The sequence below is a fragment of the Haemaphysalis longicornis genome, unplaced genomic scaffold (genome assembly GCF_048455015.1).
Source record: "Haemaphysalis longicornis isolate Haplotype H1 unplaced genomic scaffold, Haemaphysalis longicornis Haplotype H1 scaffold_7, whole genome shotgun sequence".
Taxonomy (NCBI): Eukaryota; Metazoa; Arthropoda; class Arachnida; order Ixodida; family Ixodidae; genus Haemaphysalis; species Haemaphysalis longicornis.
The window spans coordinates 47,753,812-47,775,775 of record NW_027526422.1 but is presented as its reverse complement, the minus strand read 5'-3'; the positions used below and the strand labels follow the sequence as shown (position 1 = coordinate 47,775,775).

At 51.1% G+C, this 21,964-nt stretch overlaps 1 protein-coding gene across 3 annotated transcripts in view; it reads right to left on the bottom strand.

Moving 5' to 3' along the window:
- LOC144145520 (uncharacterized) overlaps positions 1-21,964 on the bottom strand; it is a gene marked incomplete in the record, with an annotated part of 396,732 nt that overhangs the window by 76,960 nt on the left and 297,808 nt on the right. For all 3 annotated transcript variants that reach the window (XM_077677175.1, XM_077677174.1, XM_077677173.1), the window contains 1 exon segment: positions 20,522-21,825. In XM_077677175.1, the coding sequence (XP_077533301.1) occupies positions 20,522-21,788 (1,267 nt within the window).

Sequence of the window (21,964 nt, the reverse complement as noted above, 5' to 3'; positions counted from 1 at the left end):
GCGCCAATTGCGTGCGCAAGTGTGGATCAGCGCGGGCACAGATACCGAGAAATATATATATATATATATATATATATATATATATATATATATATATATATATATATATATATATATATATATATCAGAGAGGAAGGACCCGAGAGGGGAGACCCGCGAATGTACAATAGACAGGAAAAGCATCAACGCTTCCATCACTCCAGTTTACGTCCGACTTGTGTTTTCTATCAGATATACATTTTCACGAAAACGGACTGAAAGGAACACACACTTGGAGTAAAGACTGTGCACTAAAAATTGTTTATTACAAAGAAAATTACCATGTCTATATAAAGGAAGTCTTCTTCGCGAAACGTCAGTAAACTTTTATTTTTCTAATGTTTTCCTCGTGTGTCTGTCTTTACGTACCTTGTATACATATGTATATCAATGTTCTGGCACCTCGGACAATTTTTTTCTTTCTAGTGTTTCTTAAGGACGAGAATATAACGAGAACCACAAACCTTTAAGATGAGGAAAAGTGGGAGTTCGTTTCAAATCAGTTCAGCACTTGAAGTATATGCGAGCGCGACGACTGTTTTTAACGAACGAAAAGCGAAAAAGCAATAACCGCCCCAAGAAAGACGAAGGCATGCAGCGCGAAGGATACCGGTAAATGGGAGAACTTAAAATCGTTCAAACGGAGAGAACCATGAGAGAGAGAGAGAGAGAGAGAGAGAGAGAGAGAGAGAGAGAGAGAGAGAGAGAGAGAGAGAGAGAGAGAGAGAGAGAGAGAGAGAGAGAGAGATAAGGGCACGAACAAAGGTGTTTCAAAAGCGGCAGTTAACAAAATATGCAAGGAATGCGTCAACGTCTGCACACTGCGCGCGCGCACGCAACATAGACAAATCGAGGAACAAGAATTAAAAGAAAAAAAAAGAGAGTAGGGAAGAAGTAAAGTAAGAAAGAGGGACATCAATTTTAGGCTCTTCCTCGAGCGCGGATTTAATACGATTCTTGATAACGGCGGTTGGGCTTGGCCGTGCGCGCCGATGCCGTCCTCCACATGAAATATGTATGCGGCGTCGCTGCAATTACATGAGAAGCCGAACGGTGGCGGAAAGAACGGCGACGGCGCTGGTTAGTGTGCTTTAGGATTAGTCCTAGCCACCGCTGCGGATTTAAGAAGAACACAAACAAGGAAATATAAACGGAAAGGAAATGCCGAGTCTGCTAAAATCGCTTTCAACTTCGCCGTTGTCCGTTTTTTAAAAGCCTATAGGTGTGCGAGTGCCGTGACTGCGTGTGCGGACAGGAGGTTTATATATGCGGAGAGTAGTTCGCCTTCACCGTGGCGGACAATCGCTGGAGAGGCGGTTTTAAGAAGCTTGTCCCTAATGACCGTGCCAATGGAGAGCGACCATAGCCCGAGAAAGGGCGAAGGAGGGAGAGGGTAAGCGGGCTGGAAGAAAAAAAAAAGATGCATGCGCTTAACCCATATACTTGATCGCCGCTTGTGTATGTGCACGCTTATGTATACATGTTCTTGTAGCTGAGTGCGTGCGTCGGACGTCGCTATAACGCTTCGAATCATTGTGGGAAAATAACGCCGGACATCCCTCAAGGCTCTCCATCCAGGGTTAGTTCTCGAACGGTGTTCCCCCGCCGCACGTACATGCGTGCGTTTTCAAGGATGGGGAAAGGCGACAACATCTGCGCGGAGAAAATTGATTGCGGATCGCTTGTAACCGTATACCTGCACTGCGCTCCGACAAGCGAAGCTGGAAACAAAACTAAAAGGTACGCGGGAGAAGGTGGGCGAATCGATACGCGAGGCTTTGAAAGCGACTGTACTATCACACCTGTGACTATATGTGTTGAATGAATATTTCTGCATGTACTGCATACAGCTAAGCGAGCTGTTTCTCCGAGAGATTTGTTGCATCAAGTCGCTCTCGCTTTAGTCCTTGTAAGCTCTGCCTGGAATCATTCCATTACAGTACGCCAAAGATCCCCGAACACGGGTCGCGAAACATGATCTAGTTTTAATCGGTAAACTGGAGCTGTAGAAGCAAGACACGCGGCAACCCGCCGCGGTGGTTCAGTGGCCAAGGCGTTGTGCTGCTGATCCCGAGGTCACGGGTTGGATTCGCGGCCGCGGCAGCCGCTTTTCTGATGAAGGCGAAAAGCAAAAATGCCCTTGTGTACGAGATTTCGGCGCACGTTAAAGATCCCCAGGTGATCAAAATTAATCCGGAGCCCCCCGCTACGGCGCCCCTCATCGCCTGAGTTGCGTCGGCGCGTTAAACCCTGCAATCAATCAATAAATCAAGGCACGCGGCAGATGAATAAAGTCAATGCTCATGCGCATGGCAGCATATATGTGTTCTTCGCACGTGGCCTGGATCGAACGCTGAATTGCCGTCGGACCCCTATCACGGTTTGCCGCGGCTCTCGACGCTAAAAGCAGATAACGCTGTTAGGAAATAAATGAATAGCGTATATAAGTATGAAATTGGATTGCAAGTTATCAATGATTGATTGATTGTAGGGTTTAACGCGCCGACGCAACGCAGGTGATGAGGCGCGCCGTAGTGGGGGGCTCCGGATTAATTTTGACCACCTGGGGATCTTTAACGTGCGCCGAAATCTCGTACAGACGGGCGTTTTTGCTTTTCGCCTTCATCAGAAAAGTGGCTGCCGCGGCAGGGAATCGAACCCGCGACCTTGTGCTCAGCAGCGCAACGCCTTCGCCACTGAGCCACCGCGGCGGGTCAAGTTATCAATGAGGCAAGTAAGACGGGACCATTCTGGTCTGACAAGTTCTCGAATCGCAACTGGATATCGAATACCAACAGAGTTATAAACACAGGACCTGGGGAAAGCGTGTGTTTGGTACACTCGTGCTCGCTATGACCTACACTGGTCAGTAGTATTCAGACGATGATATCGTCAAAGCAATGACTATGGGCATATACGTTAGTATAAGGCTTGATCCATTAGGACGTTGTAGGGCGTACTTGGTCTTTAACCCCGGGTACCAGACAAAGGTTGTAGAAAGCGGCGAATACTAATAAGCGGTTAGGTCATAGTGAGCGCGATAGTACGTCGCATTTGTACCAAGACACAACGCGCTCGCACTCAATAGACAAGTATATAGCTTCGAGTAAAGTATAAAGTATTGCGCTTCGAATGGTCCGCGGCGGCGCCGGACCATTCGAAGCCCAAGTTCCCGCTCCCCGGCCCGACGTATGCATATGCGAGTTCACGCGCCCGCTCTAAAAATAATAGCGGCGGTATCGAGAATCGCGGGGAATCGGCGCCCATCCATAACAGCCGGCACTTATATCTACACCTGGCCAGCGCCCGGAAACAAATAAAAAAGAAGAAACCACGTTGTTAAAATAAGGATAGCGCCTAGGAGGAAGATTATCAGGGAAAAAACGCTCGCCCATATATACTATACTGTCCGATTGCAGGCGTATGCATCGCGGGCGCGGCTGCCCGCATGGAGCTAATAGAGAGTGGGCAAACGCGAATGCCCAGCGCAGGTCACCCGCGCAAACCGCCTCCTCCCCCTATAGTCAGCACGACCTTCCTGGACGAGCAAAGGAAAAGAAAAAAAGATAATTAGCATGGAAACAACCAGCCGCGTATGCGGTCAGGTTACACTGGAAAGGCCTACAAGGAGGCCTCCATTTTTTTCCCCCAAACCTAGTCTTTGCCGAATCACTTCCTTCCCCTGACCTTAATCGACTGGCAGGTCGGCGAAAGAAAAATATAAAAGAAGTCAGCGGATTAATTAAATGGCCCCCTTCTCTCCTCTCCCCCTCATAATAAGGGACCTTTTTCAGCGTTTACGAGGTGAATGTATATGTCAATACGTTTTTATGTGCGTGCGCATGTATCTTCCCCGTCAGTTTTTTGCCGATGAATGTTTAAGTCCTTCTTCGAGTAAGTTTCTGGAATTCAGGAGAATCAGGCCATCTCGCATTCGATGAGGCTGCCATGCGCAGCTCAATGCCTAAAACCCAAGACAAGGTCTTAGACTCCATCTGCTTCCGCCCCTCCCCCTGCGCTTTTTGCCTACCCGACAGTAAATATGTTGCAGCACCACGACGCAGAACTAAGGCGTGCGTGGAGCTTGTGATCACGCTCATGTCTGCTGGAATTTTCTCGCTTTCTTTAAACCTTAGTTGTCGTGTAGCAAGCGCCTGGCGTAGGAATCAGCGCTTCACCTAACCCATTTTAATTTCGTTCACTCGTTACTTGCCATATTTTGCTTATTCCCCCTTTTTTCTTTTATCTCTCCATCTCCGTCTTTCACCAGATGCAAGATATATTGCATTTACGCGTACCTCCATGTAATCACCATTCACGCTTTTTTTTTTCTTTTTTACATTTTAGAGTTCAAGGGCCCACTTTTTGTTGTTTTTCTCTGGCTCTCGTAAGAGCCCTGCGTATTTCCTTTTTTTTTTTTTTTCATTCGGGAACTATCTCACCAGTCGCCCGGTTCGTCGCAATCCGGTCAAAAAGATCTTAACTCGTCGTCGTCAGAGGCGAGAAACCCAAACACGAATTGAACAGTAAAACTAGCAAGTAGAGCAAGTTTGCATTGCGAATGCGTATCGGTGTTATTAATCCTGCACGGATTCGAACGCATTCATGGCCAAACTGCCGCGCGGTCCGGCATCTCGCCTATCCCCCTTACCCCCCTCCTTTTCCGCGGACGGCTTAGGTCGCTTTCGAAGAAACTGGCTCTTTCCGTCCCCGTAGAAGTGAGATATTCCGCGCCGCGCTTGAAAAGAACTCAGGCGCAACAAATTATTTTCGCGTTTTCATCAGGAGGCGTAATCAGGTGATCTGATCAACGAAGCGATATTCCTTTTTGAGAGCGCACCAGCTTAAGTGTTTTTTTTTCTTCCAATTTTTGTATATGCAACGTACCCTCAGACGGCCGGTCCCCGCATGCGCTAATAATAATCTGGCCTCAATGCAAGTGTGAGCCACACAACGTTCCCTTTATCATCTACCCTATGTGCATTCCTTACTCTCGTATGTATACAGGCAGCATGTAAGATATGCGACAAAAACCATGCGCGCTTATACAATGCTACCGCTGGGTCAAGGCGTCGGGCCTGTTTAAAGTGCATGCTTTTGAAGCGCAAGCCTTAAGAGCCCCAATGCGCGAACGAGAGGCGTTGTTGCTATGCGGTACAGGAAATGGACGGTGTTGTAAGAGTAAAAAGCAAATTTGAGTTCGTATGGGCACTTAACCCGAGTGTCCACGGTTAGAGCAGCCGAGTGTACTACACGCTACCTCCGCGCGTTTCCCGCAGCGGAACAAGAGATGCCGCAATGCGTGCGGCGCTAATGTCATATAAGACACGACAGGTGAACACGACGGCATGTGAGTAGAACAGGTTCACGCTAGCCTTAGATAACTCTGATTTTGGAGTGGCTGTGGCGTGAACTCACCAGTCTGTCGAAGTAATTCTTACCCAAAAGGCGAATGAAAGCGGAGGGAGAGAGCAAACCCGGCGCACCAGTAGTCTTTGATAAGTACCGCGAGGCTGTCGCCTTCAAAGGACGTAAGCAGACTGAAGTCCCCGTTTTTAGACCTCGTAGATGGCGTGGCGTGGACGACGTGGCAGCTCTCTTCCGGGAGACGCTGCCTAGCTTGGCAGTCTCCAAGGCCCATGCCGAACATACGCTTCATGCAGGACCCGTTCGCGCATGCGCAGCTCTAAACGCGCAGCGTCTGACTATCGGCACGAAATCACGGAACAAAATGGCCGAAGAGGACGGTTCCGCATAACGCAGGAGCATGTTATGCTCTTCTCAGCGCGCTTAGACAGGCTCATAGACACCGCGGAGTTGTTTATTAGCCGCTAAAGAGCCCAAGACCCAAATCAGTCCAGCCTTTTGTGCTTGCCCGCGCGAGCTCGCCGAGCTAACGACGACGCTGTTCGATCCTTCCAAGATTAAAAACCAATTTGCTAGAGTTGCGCTCACGAGGTTTCACCTCAACGCGTGCGTTCCCTTATCCGCGGTGGGTGCTAACGCATACACTCGAGGTTTGTAACCTTGCGGCGATCGTGCTCGCGGCAGCGGCGTTCACCCTTCTGCATTGTGAGAGGCTTGATGAATGAAGTGACGACAAGAGGAACAGTCTTTGTTCCGGTACGCTCTCATTGCCAAGAGCTTTAAGCAACGCGGCGTTAATTGTCGGCCCACATGGTTCTTTTATCTGCGTTCGTTCCGGCACCGTTTCTCCGGTGAGAACTCTCGCCTTCAAGGGAGATGCCTTTCAGAAATACCGACTTCCTGGGAGCTGCGCGTGACCATGTTATACCCTTGGCTTGTCCTAGTTTGCAGAACAAAAAAAAAAATACTGTCCGACGCTTGGAAAGCACAGTGCAGCAAACATTTCGATTTACCCGCCTAGATACAAGTAACTCGCGGTCACGTGGCACGAAACTGTCCTCGTTATCGGTGCGGCGAGCTTGACTAACCACGGAGACCGTTATACCCTATTGAAGGAGGGGGGCACGACAGGTCTAGAGAGAAAAATAGCCAAAAGAAAGAGGCAGGGATGAAGGCACGGGAAGTGCAGACAACGAGAGTGTGCGTGAAAGGTGACGAGCCCCTCTCCCCCGAAGGCTGCAACGTATAGATATAGCAACGTATATATATAGATGCACAACCGTGAATCACACATTAACTTTCAAGAAATTGTTCTTCCGTCGCCTTTTCACTGGTACCCCGATGGCTTTACGAACACTAGAACTCGCCTTACGACGAGCAGCATACAAGCTTACACACAGAATCCAGAGTGGCAAACGAATTCGCAAATTATCTTGATTAACGGTATATCTGTCGGAAGCAAGTGCCGTTCTCTTTATTTCATCGGCTACAACGTTCGCACTGAACGGCGCAGTAGTATTGCTGCGTATGAGCGGAATCTATTGCGTTAATTCTTAGGGAAAACAAACAAGTTCAATATAACCTAAATAACGAAAAAAGAAAGGCTCGAAGCCGAACACAACGCCTCAAAGCAAAGCAACGAGCTGATACCCGAAATTTGCCTTCATCGTGTGGCCGTCATCCTCAGAGAAGCAGCCGACAAAAGGACCAATGTCGGAATACTGGCGCGAGGTTGAAGCCCCTGTACATTTTTAGTTGTGGATTCAAATCCACGCGCTTTTCGACGATAAGGTGGTCCAGTTGATCGAACAAAAAGAAAGGTAAAGAAGTTGTATGTTCTAAGCTTGAAAAAGGTCACAACTCCACAGTGCCAACTTTTGGAGAGCAGTGTGAGCGTGACCTACGGTAAAGGCGGAGATAGAGAGAGAGGAGGGGGGAGAGAGAGAGGGAGAGAGAGTTCCCCAAGCAGGCTCCAACGGAACTCGGCCGATGATTAAGTTGTGGCCGTGTCCGAGCGAATGCGATGACACTGCGAAATGATCTCGTCGCACCACATCGTCGATCAATGGCCCCCTCGCCCGCTCGGTCGTCGCAGCGTGAAAGCACCCAGTCCGCGACGCGCTGCTTGCCGCTCGCAGCGGGCAGAAAATGTTGATCAAGAGGCTGCTTTCAAATTCCGCCGCTCCGAATACGCGCAATTTAAACTCGCCGCTAGCCTGCACAGTGCTCATAATTTATACACATCTATTTGGACCTTGGCAGCGAAGACGGAGAGAGAGAGAAAAAAGACGCGTGCAAGGTGACCGGTGAGCCTGCACAGCCGTCCTTGCAGGGCGCCATTTTAGAGTTGCAGCAGTAAGAAGAGAGAGAGGGAGAGAGAATTTTGTGCGCAGGGCTTCGTTGATATCTTTGTTGTAGGCTATAGCAAACGAAAGACGGGCAAAGGCAACGTTCGTGTCTGTGTCATGAGACGAAGGCCACGTCGTTTTTCCTGTCCACCTTCTTTGGTACTACTATATATATATATATATATATATATATATATATATATATATATATATATATATATATATATATATATATATTTATATACACACACATAGAGAAAACAATTAAACTTTGGAAGATGGTGGACGCTTTCACGATTGAAGCGAAAACCGCAAATGCCTGTGTCCGTCGAGATTTCAGCGCGCGGTAAAGATCCCCAGGAGGTCGAAATTAATCCGGAGCCCTCCACTACGGCACGCCTCTAAGTCCAGATGCAGCTTCGGCGCGTTACGTCACAATCAATCAAAGATTGTGGACAAACAAGGGACAAAACTTTGAACAATGAAGCAGCATCAGTCCGGTGCCAACGTTTCGACAAGAGTAATTTGCCTGTATCAAGGAAACCGTTGTCTTCCTTGGTACGTTTTTTAAAGAAGCAGAGTGTGCGAGCAGGATCTGTTTGAGAGGAGCTCCTCCCAAGCAGATCCTGCTCTCACACTGCTCCTCCCTCTCCATCTCCCTATCTCACTCATTTTCTCTGTGAGGGGATAAGAGTGGTTGCCCAGGCGAAGCGACTCTTTTCGAACGCTGACACCGGACACGAAGGCCGCTCCCTCGACCAAAGTTTCGTGTCTTATAGCCTTACGGGTAAATAAATCGTTAATATAAATATCCATTGGCACAAATAGCATGCAACGAAACTTAAAGCTCCTTTGATTTGTCGACGCCTCTGAGCGAACAAGCAAGATAACAGAAGATATCCGTAAAAGATAGCTCCAGATTTAGGCTTAATCAGAGTGAGCTTGCTGGAGGTGGCATCGGCAGTGCGTATTAAGAAAATGCTTGAAAAAAAAAAAAGTAAATGAATAGAACTTTGCAGCTATAAGGAGCTCCAGATGTAAAAAAAAAATATAAATGAAACCTAGAAACAGGCACGGCTGTAGAATTCTCGCGCGTTTTCTTTTTTGAATCTAATTTCGGGGAAAACAAAAGAAGTGTCGGCGTCGCCGCAGCTGCGGAGTCAAGGGTCGCCGCTGTCAACGACCGCGCGCTGAACCAAGCCGTCTGTGGCCCCGCGCGCAAGGACCACGCCACAATGGAGAGACGCGCACGGGCGAAACAGGTAAAAGAACACGGGGCCGCATAAAGACGCGCATTATACGCCGCCGCCAAAAACACAGGCCAGTTGTGAGACAAAGAAAAAAAAACGGAAACGAGAGAAAAGAGAGAGAACGAGAAGTGTCGCGGCGACGTGTAAAAGGAGCGGCATGGTTTCCACCGTCGACGCCAGACGAGAAGAAAAGAAGAGAAAGAGAGCAGGGTTCTTCGCCATCCACGACCGTCTGACCCTTTACCCCGAGGCGACTCGCCTAAGTTCTCGGAGAACACAGAGAGCGAATGAAAAAAGGACGAGGGACGAAAAACAAGAACAACAACAACAAAAAAATGGCGTGAGCACTTTTTTCTGACCTTTTATTTCTTCCCCCGCTACCTCTCCGGTTCCGCGGTAATGCCGCAACTACGCCGTCGTCAGGCTCTCTTATCCAAACCATCCAAATTACGCCTTTTCAAAAGTCCCCGCTTCCTCACCTTTTTTTCTTTCCCGCCTCACCCGCGCGGACATTTTGCAGCCTCCCTTCCCAAGCTACTGATACTTCCATCTCCCCCCCTTCTTCTCCTCTCCTCTCTTCCACTTTTGACTCTGCCGCATACCTCGGGCCGCCTCGTTTCCGTCGTCGTTCAGTGTGTGCTGCCTCGCTCTAACGCCGCGCCGCTACGTGTATCAAAGCGGCCACTGGAAGCGCTCTGTCATGTCGGGAGGCGAGAGAAAAGCGTAAAAAAAGCGACGATAATCCCGGACGACTTTTTTTTTTTTCTTTTATTCGCAATTTCGACGGCGTTTCGGAAGTCCTATTATGATTCCCCGCAAGTAGAAACACTTAAAAACGTACAAAGCCCACGCAAAACTTCGGAGAAGAGAACGAATATCAGCGAACGGGGAAGAAAACAAAACGAAAGACAGGGAAAGAAAGAGGGAGAGAGAGCCGCCGCTATCAGCCCCGCCGACTTCTCGTTCTTTAATCGCTTTCTTTCTCACGACACTTTGCTGCCTCTTCCGCCAGCTTTCGGCGGAGCGGAGTCTTTTTCTCCCTGTTTTGTTGCGGCGACCACTTCGCGCAGCTCGCGGCCTCATTACGGCACAGGTGCATCTTACTCGCTCCCGAGTCGTCGCCAACGGGGCGAAGGAGGAGGGGGAGGTCAGGGGAGCGCGTACACACGACGAGAAGGGCACCTGAGAAGAATCCGCAGCGATTTCGGAAGCGGCGCTGGGGCGCGCTTTCGTGGTCGCTCCCGCGGTTATGCTCGGAAAATAACCTTCTTTACGCTCCTGCTGCTCCCGCGCTCCGCGAGAGGTTGAAACTCGCCTCCTCATCCCTCTCCTCCTCCCCCTGCTATTTCGTCCTCATTGCGCTGTCCTTCTCTTTCCTCTTCCTAGTTGATCCTCGCGTCAGCTGCTGGAGCGCCTCAATTTCTGGTTTGTTTCCCTTGTACGCAACTTTGTTCGTCTCGCGCACGCGAGGGTCGATGGCAGGTGGTTCGCGGAAGAAAATAAACAAACAAGCGGAGCGGGGTTAGGCAATACGGTCGGAGATGCAAACGACAATTGCAACAGAGATGTGACGGGAAGAAGCTGCGGCCGGGGAAGAGGAGGAGAGGAGGAGGAGGAAGGGACGAGAAGATTGGCCGATGCCAAGAAAATGGCCGGTGTTTGCGCAGCTGCAATGACAGACGCTGACACGGGAAGCGGTCATTCCAAGCTACTCGTAGGGTCCAAGTTTGGAGAATATGTCAGAGATAGGGCGCGTCGCGCCGAGCTCGCGCAAATGCGCTGTATTATAGACAAGGACGAACCACAAGCGGTCAAACCGAAGCCACCGGGAAAGGAAATGTTTGCGCGGTCGACGTGTTCGCATGAAGCGAGGAAATCAACGGGCGGTGGATGTTTGCACGGCGCCGATCTTCGTGGTCGATTCCGGGGGCAGGCGCGGAGACTTAAAATAAAAACCCAGCTGCCATAACTTCCAACCTGTTGTTACGTACAGAATTGCGACGTTAAATAGGACTCAGGCGTGATGCCAAGGTAGAGCAAAAAAATCCGATAAATCGAATTTGCTTGAGTGAATTTCCAACAGAATAGAAAAGGAAGCAAGTACGAGACGCGAATAAACGGAATGTAACGTCAGGAACATCTCTGTTGCACGATCCAACGCAAAGGTGGTCGGAGGGTACTCGCTAAGAAGCCACGTAACCAGCGCAATGGCTACGATGAAACGCAAAAGCGCGCCGCGCAAACTACAGCGCGCTAACCCATCGTGCCCTCAAGCGAGAAGGAGAAGCCGCCACCCAGGGGCTCGCTGCCAGAACGCACAATGCCGCCTAATAATAATAAGAATAATAATAATAAAAAAGCCCGCACCTTTCCACTACCACACTTTGCGCGGGGTTTTCGAAACGTGCACGCAGCACTCAGTTTGGGAAAGCGCCGCTTGCGAGACAGCCGCGAGGTATGCGTTTCCCAAATCGTCACACGCATGACGCTGCCCTGTCCCCGGGGATGATTTCCATTAGAAGGGTCTCACAGAAGGCCATCGCGGCGGCGCTGACTTCAGCACCAGTTCGCGTGAGGACGGCGCATTTCGGTCCTGTCTCAAAACAAGTACACGCGCAGGGCATGGCGAGCTACACACAACCAGACACAGCGGTATGTACCCGAGCTAGAGGTAAAATAAAAAAAAAAGCGGGACCGGGCGACCCCCCAGAGCACACCTTAAGTGCGCGTACACACACACAAACTCTGTGGAAACCTGCGGGGCGCTTTTATTACAGCCACAGAAACAAAGCCAGCGATGCCAGGGCGAAAAGTAAAACGGTGCTCCGCTGTGAGCAGTCCTTTTATTTTTTGGACTGCCACTCCACTGAGTTCCTACAGAGAGTCGTTCTTTCCCTGACCTCGAGCAATTTAGGCGCCAGCTCAGTGGCATTAAAGCGCGTTCTTTCCTTATTTCGGCGCCCTCCTCCTTGCCCCGTTGGTCTCCCCGCAGTGCGCACTTCGCCCGTCGGTATTTTTCTTCTCCTTTCGGGATGGTTTCTGTCTGAACTCTGCTCACTTGCGCCGAGAGGCCGCGCAGAGACGAGACCAGGCTCTGGAGGAGCGAGCCCCGTTGCAGCGGCGACCAATTATGTGTCATTTTCCGACGTACCGAGGGGGGAATATTCTCTCAAAGAGACGCCAAATATACTCGGGCGCTCACTAAACGCCGAAACGAAAGAGAAGTATAATGCCATGTCGACCGATGCTCCTGGGGGTGAGAGAGGGAAAGGGAAAAAAAAAGAAAACGGGGTTCTTAAAAAGAAAGCGGCCTGGCAGAAGGAATGACACAAGCGAGGGAAAATGTGCGATAATTTGGCTTTCATTCGTTAGGCCGTCGGTTTCGGGCGTTTACGCGTTGAGCCGCGCGCGCATTGGCCGTGTTTAGGGGATGTTGAGAGAAAAAAAAAAAGGGAGGGGGGGGATAAAAGAAGAGCGTTAGTGGTCATCGCCATCGTCTGCGTTTCTCATACTTCGGATGGGAGGTTCGAGAGAACTGTGCTCTGTGCCGGAGGCGGTTGCGAGGCTTTTAACAGAGAGATAGTTTCGGCTCACTGGCGGCATGCAGCAGCAGCAGCTGCCGGGGTGGGTTTCCAATGGGCCAACCCGCCAATTAAAGACGCGCGAACATTCCGCTGCCGCCGATGCGGGTAAACGGCCGAAACGTGGACTTAGAGGCGCGCACACACACACACAAAAAAAGAAGAAAACGCTCGTGCGGAGGGAATGACGGCAGGTTATCCACGTGTCACTTCCTTCGTGCCGCCTCGATTGCAGGCGGAGAAACTAGACGTGTTAGTAATACAGGGCGCACGATTATAGGCGGCGAAACCAGACTTGTTACTGCGGGGCGTATTCGAGAAGCGCCGAATGAGCAATCGTCGCGCGTTCGGGGACAGAAATGGATAAAGAAAAAAGCAAAGCAAAGCTGAACATCACAGGGATGAACTGGGATTGGAGAATTTCGAAATTACAAAACCCCTGATGATCTTGCCAAGACTTACGGCTCCAGTGAGTCCAACGCATCTGAATGCTCTCCCAGCCTTCATCTCTTACTTGGGTAAAAACAGATACACACCGCGACATTATTCCCGACATATGGCATTATATTAACATAACCTAGAAGCGATAATATGTCTGATGGCGCTGTTAGACTATTGACTCCCGTTTTTTTTCGCAATCACATCAGCCTTCTTTAGCGGTAACGGGAACAGCGATTTGCTTTCTAGAGTTGGGACTTTTATTTTTCTGCTGTACACGTCTAGCTCATCCACTTATCCCCTTCTGCGCAATTACGTAGAGATTAGACACGTGCGTTCGTTTTCTTTTTTCTTCACCGGTAAGCCTCTCCAAACATCGCTATTTAAGGATTCGCTCGTATACACAAAATGTAATTGTAAGTGGCTATCATACGTTTCTATCATCGTTATTACACACATCAATCAACTTTGGCGACAGCATCACTAAAGAAAATAGGCAAATATATAAAAAAATCGGCTGACGATTACGAAACTTCCTAATGCGAAATTGGAGCGCCGCGCGAACTGCAGAGTCTCCTCGGCGACGGCGCATAACTGCTGATCCGGCGGCGCGCACCTCTCTGGATTGTGGCGTCGGGGACGCTGAGCCTCTGCTCGGGTAGCTCGCAGCAGCAGCGGCAGACGAAACACTTTTTTCGTCTCAGGAAGTGATCGCGTCATCGGCGAACGCACGACGTCGCTCGCTACGCTGGCGTTATCTCGTAGCGCGACTGTCGCGGAGCATGTCTCGCGCGGACTCGGCATACCGCCCTCCCCCTCACATTTTCGCCATTCTCTCCTCCTTCGCTTTCCTGCTCGCTCTATCCTCGGTGTCCTCTTGTTCGGCGTCCTCCGCTTTTTCTCGGTTACAACAAGCCCGACGGCGACGCGAAAGCGCAGCAGCGGGCGTTTAAGAGCTTCGCTCTAAAAACTGATTGTGCGATCATCATGCATTCATGTTAAGTACACATGGCAGCCCTGAACGTGATCCTTTGAAGCCACGCATACGCGATAGCTTGGTAGGCTTTGGCACAGTGTTCTAGAATTTTTAACTCGGCTCTTATTGAAATGAACAGAGCAGCGTATATATACGCTTCTAACGACGAAATGCTGCTTCATGATTTCACCAAATTCGTCCTCGCAATAGTTCTCTCTCTCCAGTTAAACACAGGCACGCTGGAAACGTAGGGGTCAATTTTAGAGAGCGCCAGCAATTCGCGACCAGACAGCCTCGAGAGCCCATATATAGCAAGGAATTACATTAGCAAATTTCTCCGTACGCTTCCGTGAACCACGACCCCATCGTGACTAGCAGAAAAAAAATCATCAGGGCACTTAAGTCGGTTTACGTGCTTTGAAGGCTTTATGCGTTTCCTCTTTCTCCGCTTTCTTTTCTTAGTCTTTTGGCGCTAATCACTTCAACAGGCAGTCTAGTGAACTTCACGCCACAGCTTCCCGGAATCGGAGTTCTCCGTGCCTGGGGGGCACCTGTTGTACTCCCGTGCCGTCACATTACCCGTCACGCGCAAAGACGTCAGCGCCGCACGCTAACCCTTGTTCCTCCGTAGGAAACTAGCTGAGGTAGAACGCTGGTAATGCTCTCGGCTCCTACTCTGAAAACCCGGGCTCAATTCTCGTAAGATTTCAAATGTGTATTTTTAGGGGCGAAACCCCTTAGGAGCTGGGGCTGTTGGCGCCTCCTGTCGTCGTCGTCGTCATCATCTTATGTAGTCACGGGACTAAAATACCGGGAAACTCGTTTACGCCTCGCGCTAGAGCGCTTCGTAACGTGTACTAAAAAACACCGGGATACTCGTTTACGCCTCGCGCTAGAGAACTTCGGGCTTCAAAGACAAGATACTTTTTCAGCAAAGCTGTATAACTCTAGCCGGCAACGGTTGCATCTTTGTTGGCAGAAACTCCAAGGCACCAAGTTATGCACTGCATGCTTCGTCCCTCACCAGGTTTCACGTTAGGGCAGATGGCCCGGGATTTTCGTTTACTCCTTAGAGCGGCGGCAGTTTCCTGCACCGGACAACAAGACCAACACCGGTTTTCCGCACAATAGGGCCCTTACTGAGTCTTTTGCCTCAATAAGAACACCGGCGATCAACACGGGGCACTGCCTAATAGTGCGCACAGTCCGCAAAGTGAGGGCAATGTAAAACAGAAGCTTGCATGTGCACAGCGGGCGATGCAAACGCACTGTCTAAACAGCGTGCGCGTATACAGCATACATGCACGCGCGAATATTTATCACCGATCGGCGCGCATTCGCGCAAGGGCGGCTTCGAAGGGTGGTGGCGACCGCTCGCACGCGCTCGATGTATAACGTCGAAAATCACCAGTCAGTGAACGAAGCGGCAGCCATTTCCCAGTAATTATTCTATCTGCAGAGTCTAGCGAAAATAATTGGCTGCTCCCGGGATCACCGTCGCTCTCGATACCTCGCTGCTCCCTGCAGGAGAAGGTTACACGGGCGTGGAAGAGTACAGGTAAGCCGACTCCGCTGAGGGCGTCCGCTCAGAGGCAGCAAGACCCGGCACATGCCTAACCTCACCTCCGCTTTTATCCCGACGTGATTGGCTACTACCACTGTGCTTCAGTGACGTCACTTGACGTCAGCCACTCGAACGACAGCGTAGTTTGTCCCAAGTCGGAATGAGATGACACAGGACCGCGAGACAGGTTTACTTGTAGGGTGATGTGCGGGAACAACGCCCGGAGACCACGAGTGTATGTGCCTGGCACAACAGGCCAGGCGTAACTGAGGCGTGCAGATCCGCATGCAGCTCCTCTGGCCGCGCTAAGTGGCGACGACGCCTATTTACCCCAAACCGCACGCGGAGTGCGTGCACGATGCATATGCATGGACACGCCGGTGAAGGGAGATAACCAGGCTCAGTAGATCGGCGCCGGACGCTTTCTGTTTCATACACACGCACGCACACACACGTACACGCGTGCTCGCCATGCTGAGTCAACGCCCACCGGCCCTCGTCAGTCAGTCGGCTGTCTTGCCGATGTACCTCGTCCAGTGGACGTCCGCTGTAACTGCAGCAAATCACCGCTGTAATGAAACCCTCGGTACAGTAAACTAGCTTCGTTATAAGCGAAACTTCGTTAAAAGCGGTTATGATATACGCTGCAGTAGGGGCCATCTTACAGTTCGAACAAAACGAACTTTCAAGTAAAGCGATTTCGTTACAACGACGGTTCACTGTACACTGTACAAGTTGGAATCGTGACCCGTACTTCGCTCGCCTTCTCCTTTCGGAGCAGCGAGCTTTCGCCGAGACAGGTGCGCTATTTCGAGATGCGGACATAATGTGCGCGGATGCAGTACAGGCTGTGCGCGGGATGGCTTTAAATCGCTAAAGCTTCTCCAGTCAACGTAAAAGCTGTGAAGTGCGGTGCAGAGATTCGATGATGATGATGATTAGCGGCTTCCCCTTTGTAACGGGGTGGCGTTGCACAGCGGCCTTAGTAGCAATGCCACTGTACAATCACCTCGCCAAAAAAAAAATACAAACTAAATAAAAAAATTAAGAGGGCTGTGGCGCCCTATCTCGACTACTTTCAGTATCAACCTGGCGTTGATACTGAAAGTAGTCTAAAGAGGGCGCCTTAGCCCCTGATATGGCCATAAAGAAACACTGGATTGAGTTTTCATTATTTTGGGCAATTATCAGCTAATTCGTGAGTTTTTCCTTATTTTATGTTGTTGTGTACTTATCTGCGGCCTAGCGACGGCAGCCTCTGTGGCAGCAGCGCAAAGATCACCCCCAACACCTTGAATATGATTAACGTGTGCCGGTGTGTGTGGCACAATGGGATTGACATCGACCCGCCGCGGTGGCTCAGCAGCTAAGGCGTTCTGCTGCTGAGCCCAAGGACGCGGGTTCAATTCCCGGCCGCGGCGGCCGCTTTTATGATGGAGCCAAAAAGCAAAAGCGCCCTTCATCGCTTGTACGCGTTACAAAATGGAGTGTGACGCGAGTGCAGGGCTGAGAGGCGGCAAAGCAGGATGGAATGGGAATGACAGCGACGAAAGGCCGATGTCATTGGACTACAGAAGGAGCGAGGGGCAGCCAATGCCTGCCGTCGCTAAGGCGAGCAAACGCGAGAACACTGAGGCAGTTACAATGTAAGCACCGCAGGCGCAGTGTGGGAAAGGCGTGCGAGAAACGCCGTGTTGCGAGCTGTTAAAGCAGGAACGAGGAGTGCGCGTAGGGCTCCTCAGCCTTGTGTTCACCAGAGAGACAGAACAGGCGCTCACTCGTTCTTAAATATCCACCAATGAATCATCTATTAATTTTTAAATGCAGGGTGCTCATAAAGGAATTTTGGCCGAGCTTCTTTAACAACATACATGCTGCTGCCGGCGCTTGCTAGCTTTACTCGCAACACACGTCCCCTCTGCAAATTTCCCGTTCGCGATCCGTTGATCCCGGCAGCGCATGCGCCCGCTCGGTTCAAATGCCGGGCAAGGCATGCTGCGATCATCACACCTGGAAGACGACAACACGTGCCTTGCTTGGCTGCGAAGCCTTGCGAAATGAGGTGGCAGACAAAGAGAGGAGGCCACGGAGGAGGCCGTGCGCTATCGACGGCACACTCGGTGCGCCTTAAGTTGGCGGCGTTCCCGGGGCAGCAGCGATGAACGCCTTGTTATTAACGGGGCCGGACACAAATTACAATGCCTCGCGCGTGAGGAATTCAGCGCTTTTTTTATTATTGCCGCCTCGCTGCTGCCTAGCTAATTACAGTCCCCGGGTGCATGCTATATGGCTCGTTTGCGAAACGGCGAATGTACGTACGGATATAAGCTGACACGCTGCCAACGTTTACAGGGCGGGTTGGAATAATTTATGCTGTCTAAAGTTATTGCAAACGCCGACCTGCATAAACAAGGCAGTTTTCGCGTTTCGACCTTATCTTGGAGCGCTCACCGTTTTACAGCACTGCGCGTTGGCTGCTGTCCTACGCCGCATGCTGTCGTCGTGGAAAAACACGACTTGCTTGCTTCTATCGTCTACGTTCACACGTTAGCAAACACGTGATCCCCAACTTCACGGCCGCCATAGTGCCCACCATATGTGCTAGACGAGGCTTTCTTTTTATATTTCCCGCTGCCACTTTGTCCATTCCTTGAATTTAAAGAGCAACGGAGAAGCCACTCACCTTAAGATGATGACCTGCGCAATATCGCAGTCGCTCCTTTTTATGCTGCAGTGTGCTTAGTCTTCGCTGGTGCACCTCAGCCTGATCGTGTGCACGTGTGATACGTCACCGTATACACACGCTGGTCTTACTATACCGTTAATGCCAGTCCGTACTGCGCACCTAACCATGATTAAAGCAATGCTGTATACGTAGTACATAGATTATGTCGAAGATGGAAGATGACAAGATGCTACGCATACCTGGGAGTCGCATCGATGCCACTAGCGACTTCATGAACCTATTGGATTCAATGTGTTGTAGAATGATCTAGGAAGTTGCTTAATTACTTGAAGTGCGCTTCCCAAAGTGCGCTTTCCCAAAATGCTACTTACGTTTGATTGCACCACCAGTTCGTGTTCAACAAAAAAGAAGAAAAGGTTCCATTACCCATGAGCTTCAGCGTTGGCCATTGCAAATATGGAAGACCTTCCGCATATTCGCGTTTGTGTATACCGGATGTAAATATTTTCAGAGAAAACCCTTAAATGAATCAATATTTTTACCGCCCCTTACTTGCAGACTGTAATCTACACGCACGTAATAGAAATAACGCATTAGCACCGAGTATCGTGGTTCCTCTACGGTAGGACAGAAAACATGCTACATATCGTTTGGGAAGAGGGTAAATACAAACCGAAATGAAATATATTCCGCCCTACGCTGATACATTCGCATGCTCCACGACTCACGTTCTCGAAAGCCAATTCTCAGAAATTTCCCACGACCTCCAGCGGCCCCCCAAAAGTAGTGCGCGCCTCTTCGCCACCTATTCTTCCGTTTAGCGGTAAACTCGCGCGTACTGATCAGGGGAGCCTACACTGATTCCGAATGTTGCGAATACGCGGTACACGAAGCCTGAAAAGCAAGAGCGCCGCTTCGCATATGCTCGCGAGACGGACAGGCGAGAATGGAATTAACGACCGACTAAGAGAGGGAAAAAAAAGAAATAAAAACGAGAGGGAAATAAGTCGCGAAGGGCGAACCATGAACGAGGTCGCCTTCGTGATCCCCGATCGTCAGCGATCCATCAGAATCCATCATCATCGCGCGCACGCTGCGGCTAGCCGAAAGATACAGGATCGCAGTGGATGCCTTCCGGTCACATGGCTCGGGCGCAAAATAAGAAATGTAAAAGGGACAAGCTTCACTCTTCCAGAATGGCCTGGCCTCCTAAGACCAAAAAAGTGGTTTGCTTCTTTTCCCTTGCGCTGCTAGTTGTAAACCCTCACCAGCAGGTGGAGGCGAAACGAAGTTTTATGTATATGTAGGACGAAGGCATTTGCCATTGATTGAGAGGTTTCGGCCATGGCGGCTGGACCCTTCTCTGGGGCAAGGAGAGCTGTTTGTGTGTCAGGGCGCCTCCCTAGTATGGATTCAGCTGCCTAATTTACCCTAACATCCGATGATGTCATTTCTATCGGACCAGGTAGCACTACAGACCTGGATATATAAAAGAGGGCCAATTTTTTTTTATTTGTTTAGGAAACATTTAAGGCCCAAATGGGCGGGCGACACGAAGTAAGACAGTACGAGGTCTAACCCCTCATCCCGAGCGACACGCATTGACGCTGAAACTAAACCAAACACAATTGTTATGTAAAAGTACGACAACTGAGATGCGCGAAAAATTCAGAGTTTAAGCCGAATGAATTATACCTTTATGAAGAAGGGAGAACAGAGCGAGCCAAATGCAACGCCAGCGTTGAATATAGTTATGCGCGCATATATATAACTGATCATTTGCGAAAATTACGGGCGACTTGAAAAAGTTTAAAAATATACGAATAAAGAAGAACTGACAATACTATAAATTCTTGACGCACAGCGCGCTTGAATCAGGATACGGGGACAAATTGCAGACACGCAGGCACGATGGGTGAAACGCTGCATCCGCGTCTCTCTTTCTCCCGTGTCCTGATTCAAGCGCGCTGTGCGTCAAGAATGTCGAAATACCAACTATCTAACCAGGCTACCCTCGTTACTACAACACGGAACAAGTTTTCACAGTACACTAATTGGCTAACCGACTAATTGGCTTCGGAATAGTAGGTCGAGTAAGGCAAAGTCGCGATTGGGATATGCCTGCAGCCGCTGCGTGATCTTATATTAAGAGTTAAGGGAACCACAATGAAAATGAACAAGATGAGCTGTTTCTTTTTTTTACTTTCATTGCGGTGCCTGTGGCGTTGTCACTTCGTGAACGCGCAGAAACGTGGGAGAGTGACGGACTCACCGGAGGAGAAGTGATGCAAAGGCACGTGCTTGGTGATGGACTCGACCACATCGTGCAACCCGTACATGCTCAGCAGCTCCTTCATGGTGTTTTCCGCGTAGTCCTTCATAAGGCTAGCATCCGCAGCCCTGTGCTGGTGCTGCGGAACGTGCGGCTGCGGCGGGTGCTGATGTTGGTGCGTGGGGTGGTGGTGGTGGTGATGGTGGTGCAGGTGATGTTGCCGCGAGCCAAGAAACGGCGACGAGCCGCCGCCGCCGCTGCCTGCGGTGGGCGCGTGAGAGTCGTTGCAGACGCTTTGCAGGCGGAGAGGGGATGGCAGGGACGCGGAAGACCTGCCGTCCTCCGCGGCCGAGGTCGGCACGTCGTCCTCCTCCTCCTCGCTGCGGCGCCCTACACTGACACCAGCCCCACCACTGAGGTCCACCACGGCGGCGCCCGGAAAGTTCGCGGGCCTGGGCAACACGAGACCCCCGCCTTCTGCGGCCAGCGCACTGTTGAACAGCACCCGTTTGACGGGCTGCTGCGACTTGCGGCGCATCGAGCCGCAGTCACTCAAGTCCAAGGGTCCCTCCTCGCGGCCCGTCGTGGCTGCAACAACGCCTTCCGCACAGGTCGACGGTGGAGGCGTCATCGACGGCAACGCGACACTGGCGGCTTCCTGGAAGCTCGCCGTCGGCGAGGCCGCTCCATCGTCGTCTTCGTCGTCGCCGTCCTGCGCGACGTCGTGGACCAGGCGCAGGAGCGGCGGAGGGTGCGTGGGCTGCTCCTCGCCCCGCTCGTCGTCGTCGTCTTCCTCCTCGTCCGAGTCGGCGAACACGGCGGAGGCGATGTTCTTTGGCTGGAAGTTCTTCCTCTTATTGCGCAGCCGTCCGTCCAAGGCACTGTCAGTGTCCGGCCAGGGACAAGGCACTTCGCTGAAGGCGGCGCCCGTGGGCATCGGAGCGCCGGCGGCGACCAGTGGCCCGTCGTCCGGGGCTCCGTCGTCCGCTTCGTTGTCGTCCGAGTTGTCGTCCGTTAAGGCCCCGTTCAAGGCACCTTGCGGCCTCTCGTCGTCCAGGAGGTCGTCCTCCTCGGCCGGCTCCCGGAGTAGAGGCGGCGCACGCGGCGAGCAGAGGTCGTCGGGCGCGTCGTCGGCGCACGCGTCGTCTCCACCAGCGGCCATCGCAGCCGCCAGGTCTTCCGGGTCCGAGCTGCGGGCGAGCTTTTCGCAGATGGCGTTCAGCTTGAAGGCACTGCTTGGAGGCCGGCAGGCGGCTTCCGACGTCATGTCCGCCGTCTGGCCAGCGCGTCACCTGCTGTCAGCCCTGCGAAAGAAGGCAAAAATCCTGTCAGCATCTTGTTTGTATTCGAGCTCCGCGCGTGACGTGCGCGCTACAAGAACACGGCTCGTGTATGGCAGAGTGACACAGGGTTTCCAAGCACTGAACGGTTGTAACGACAACA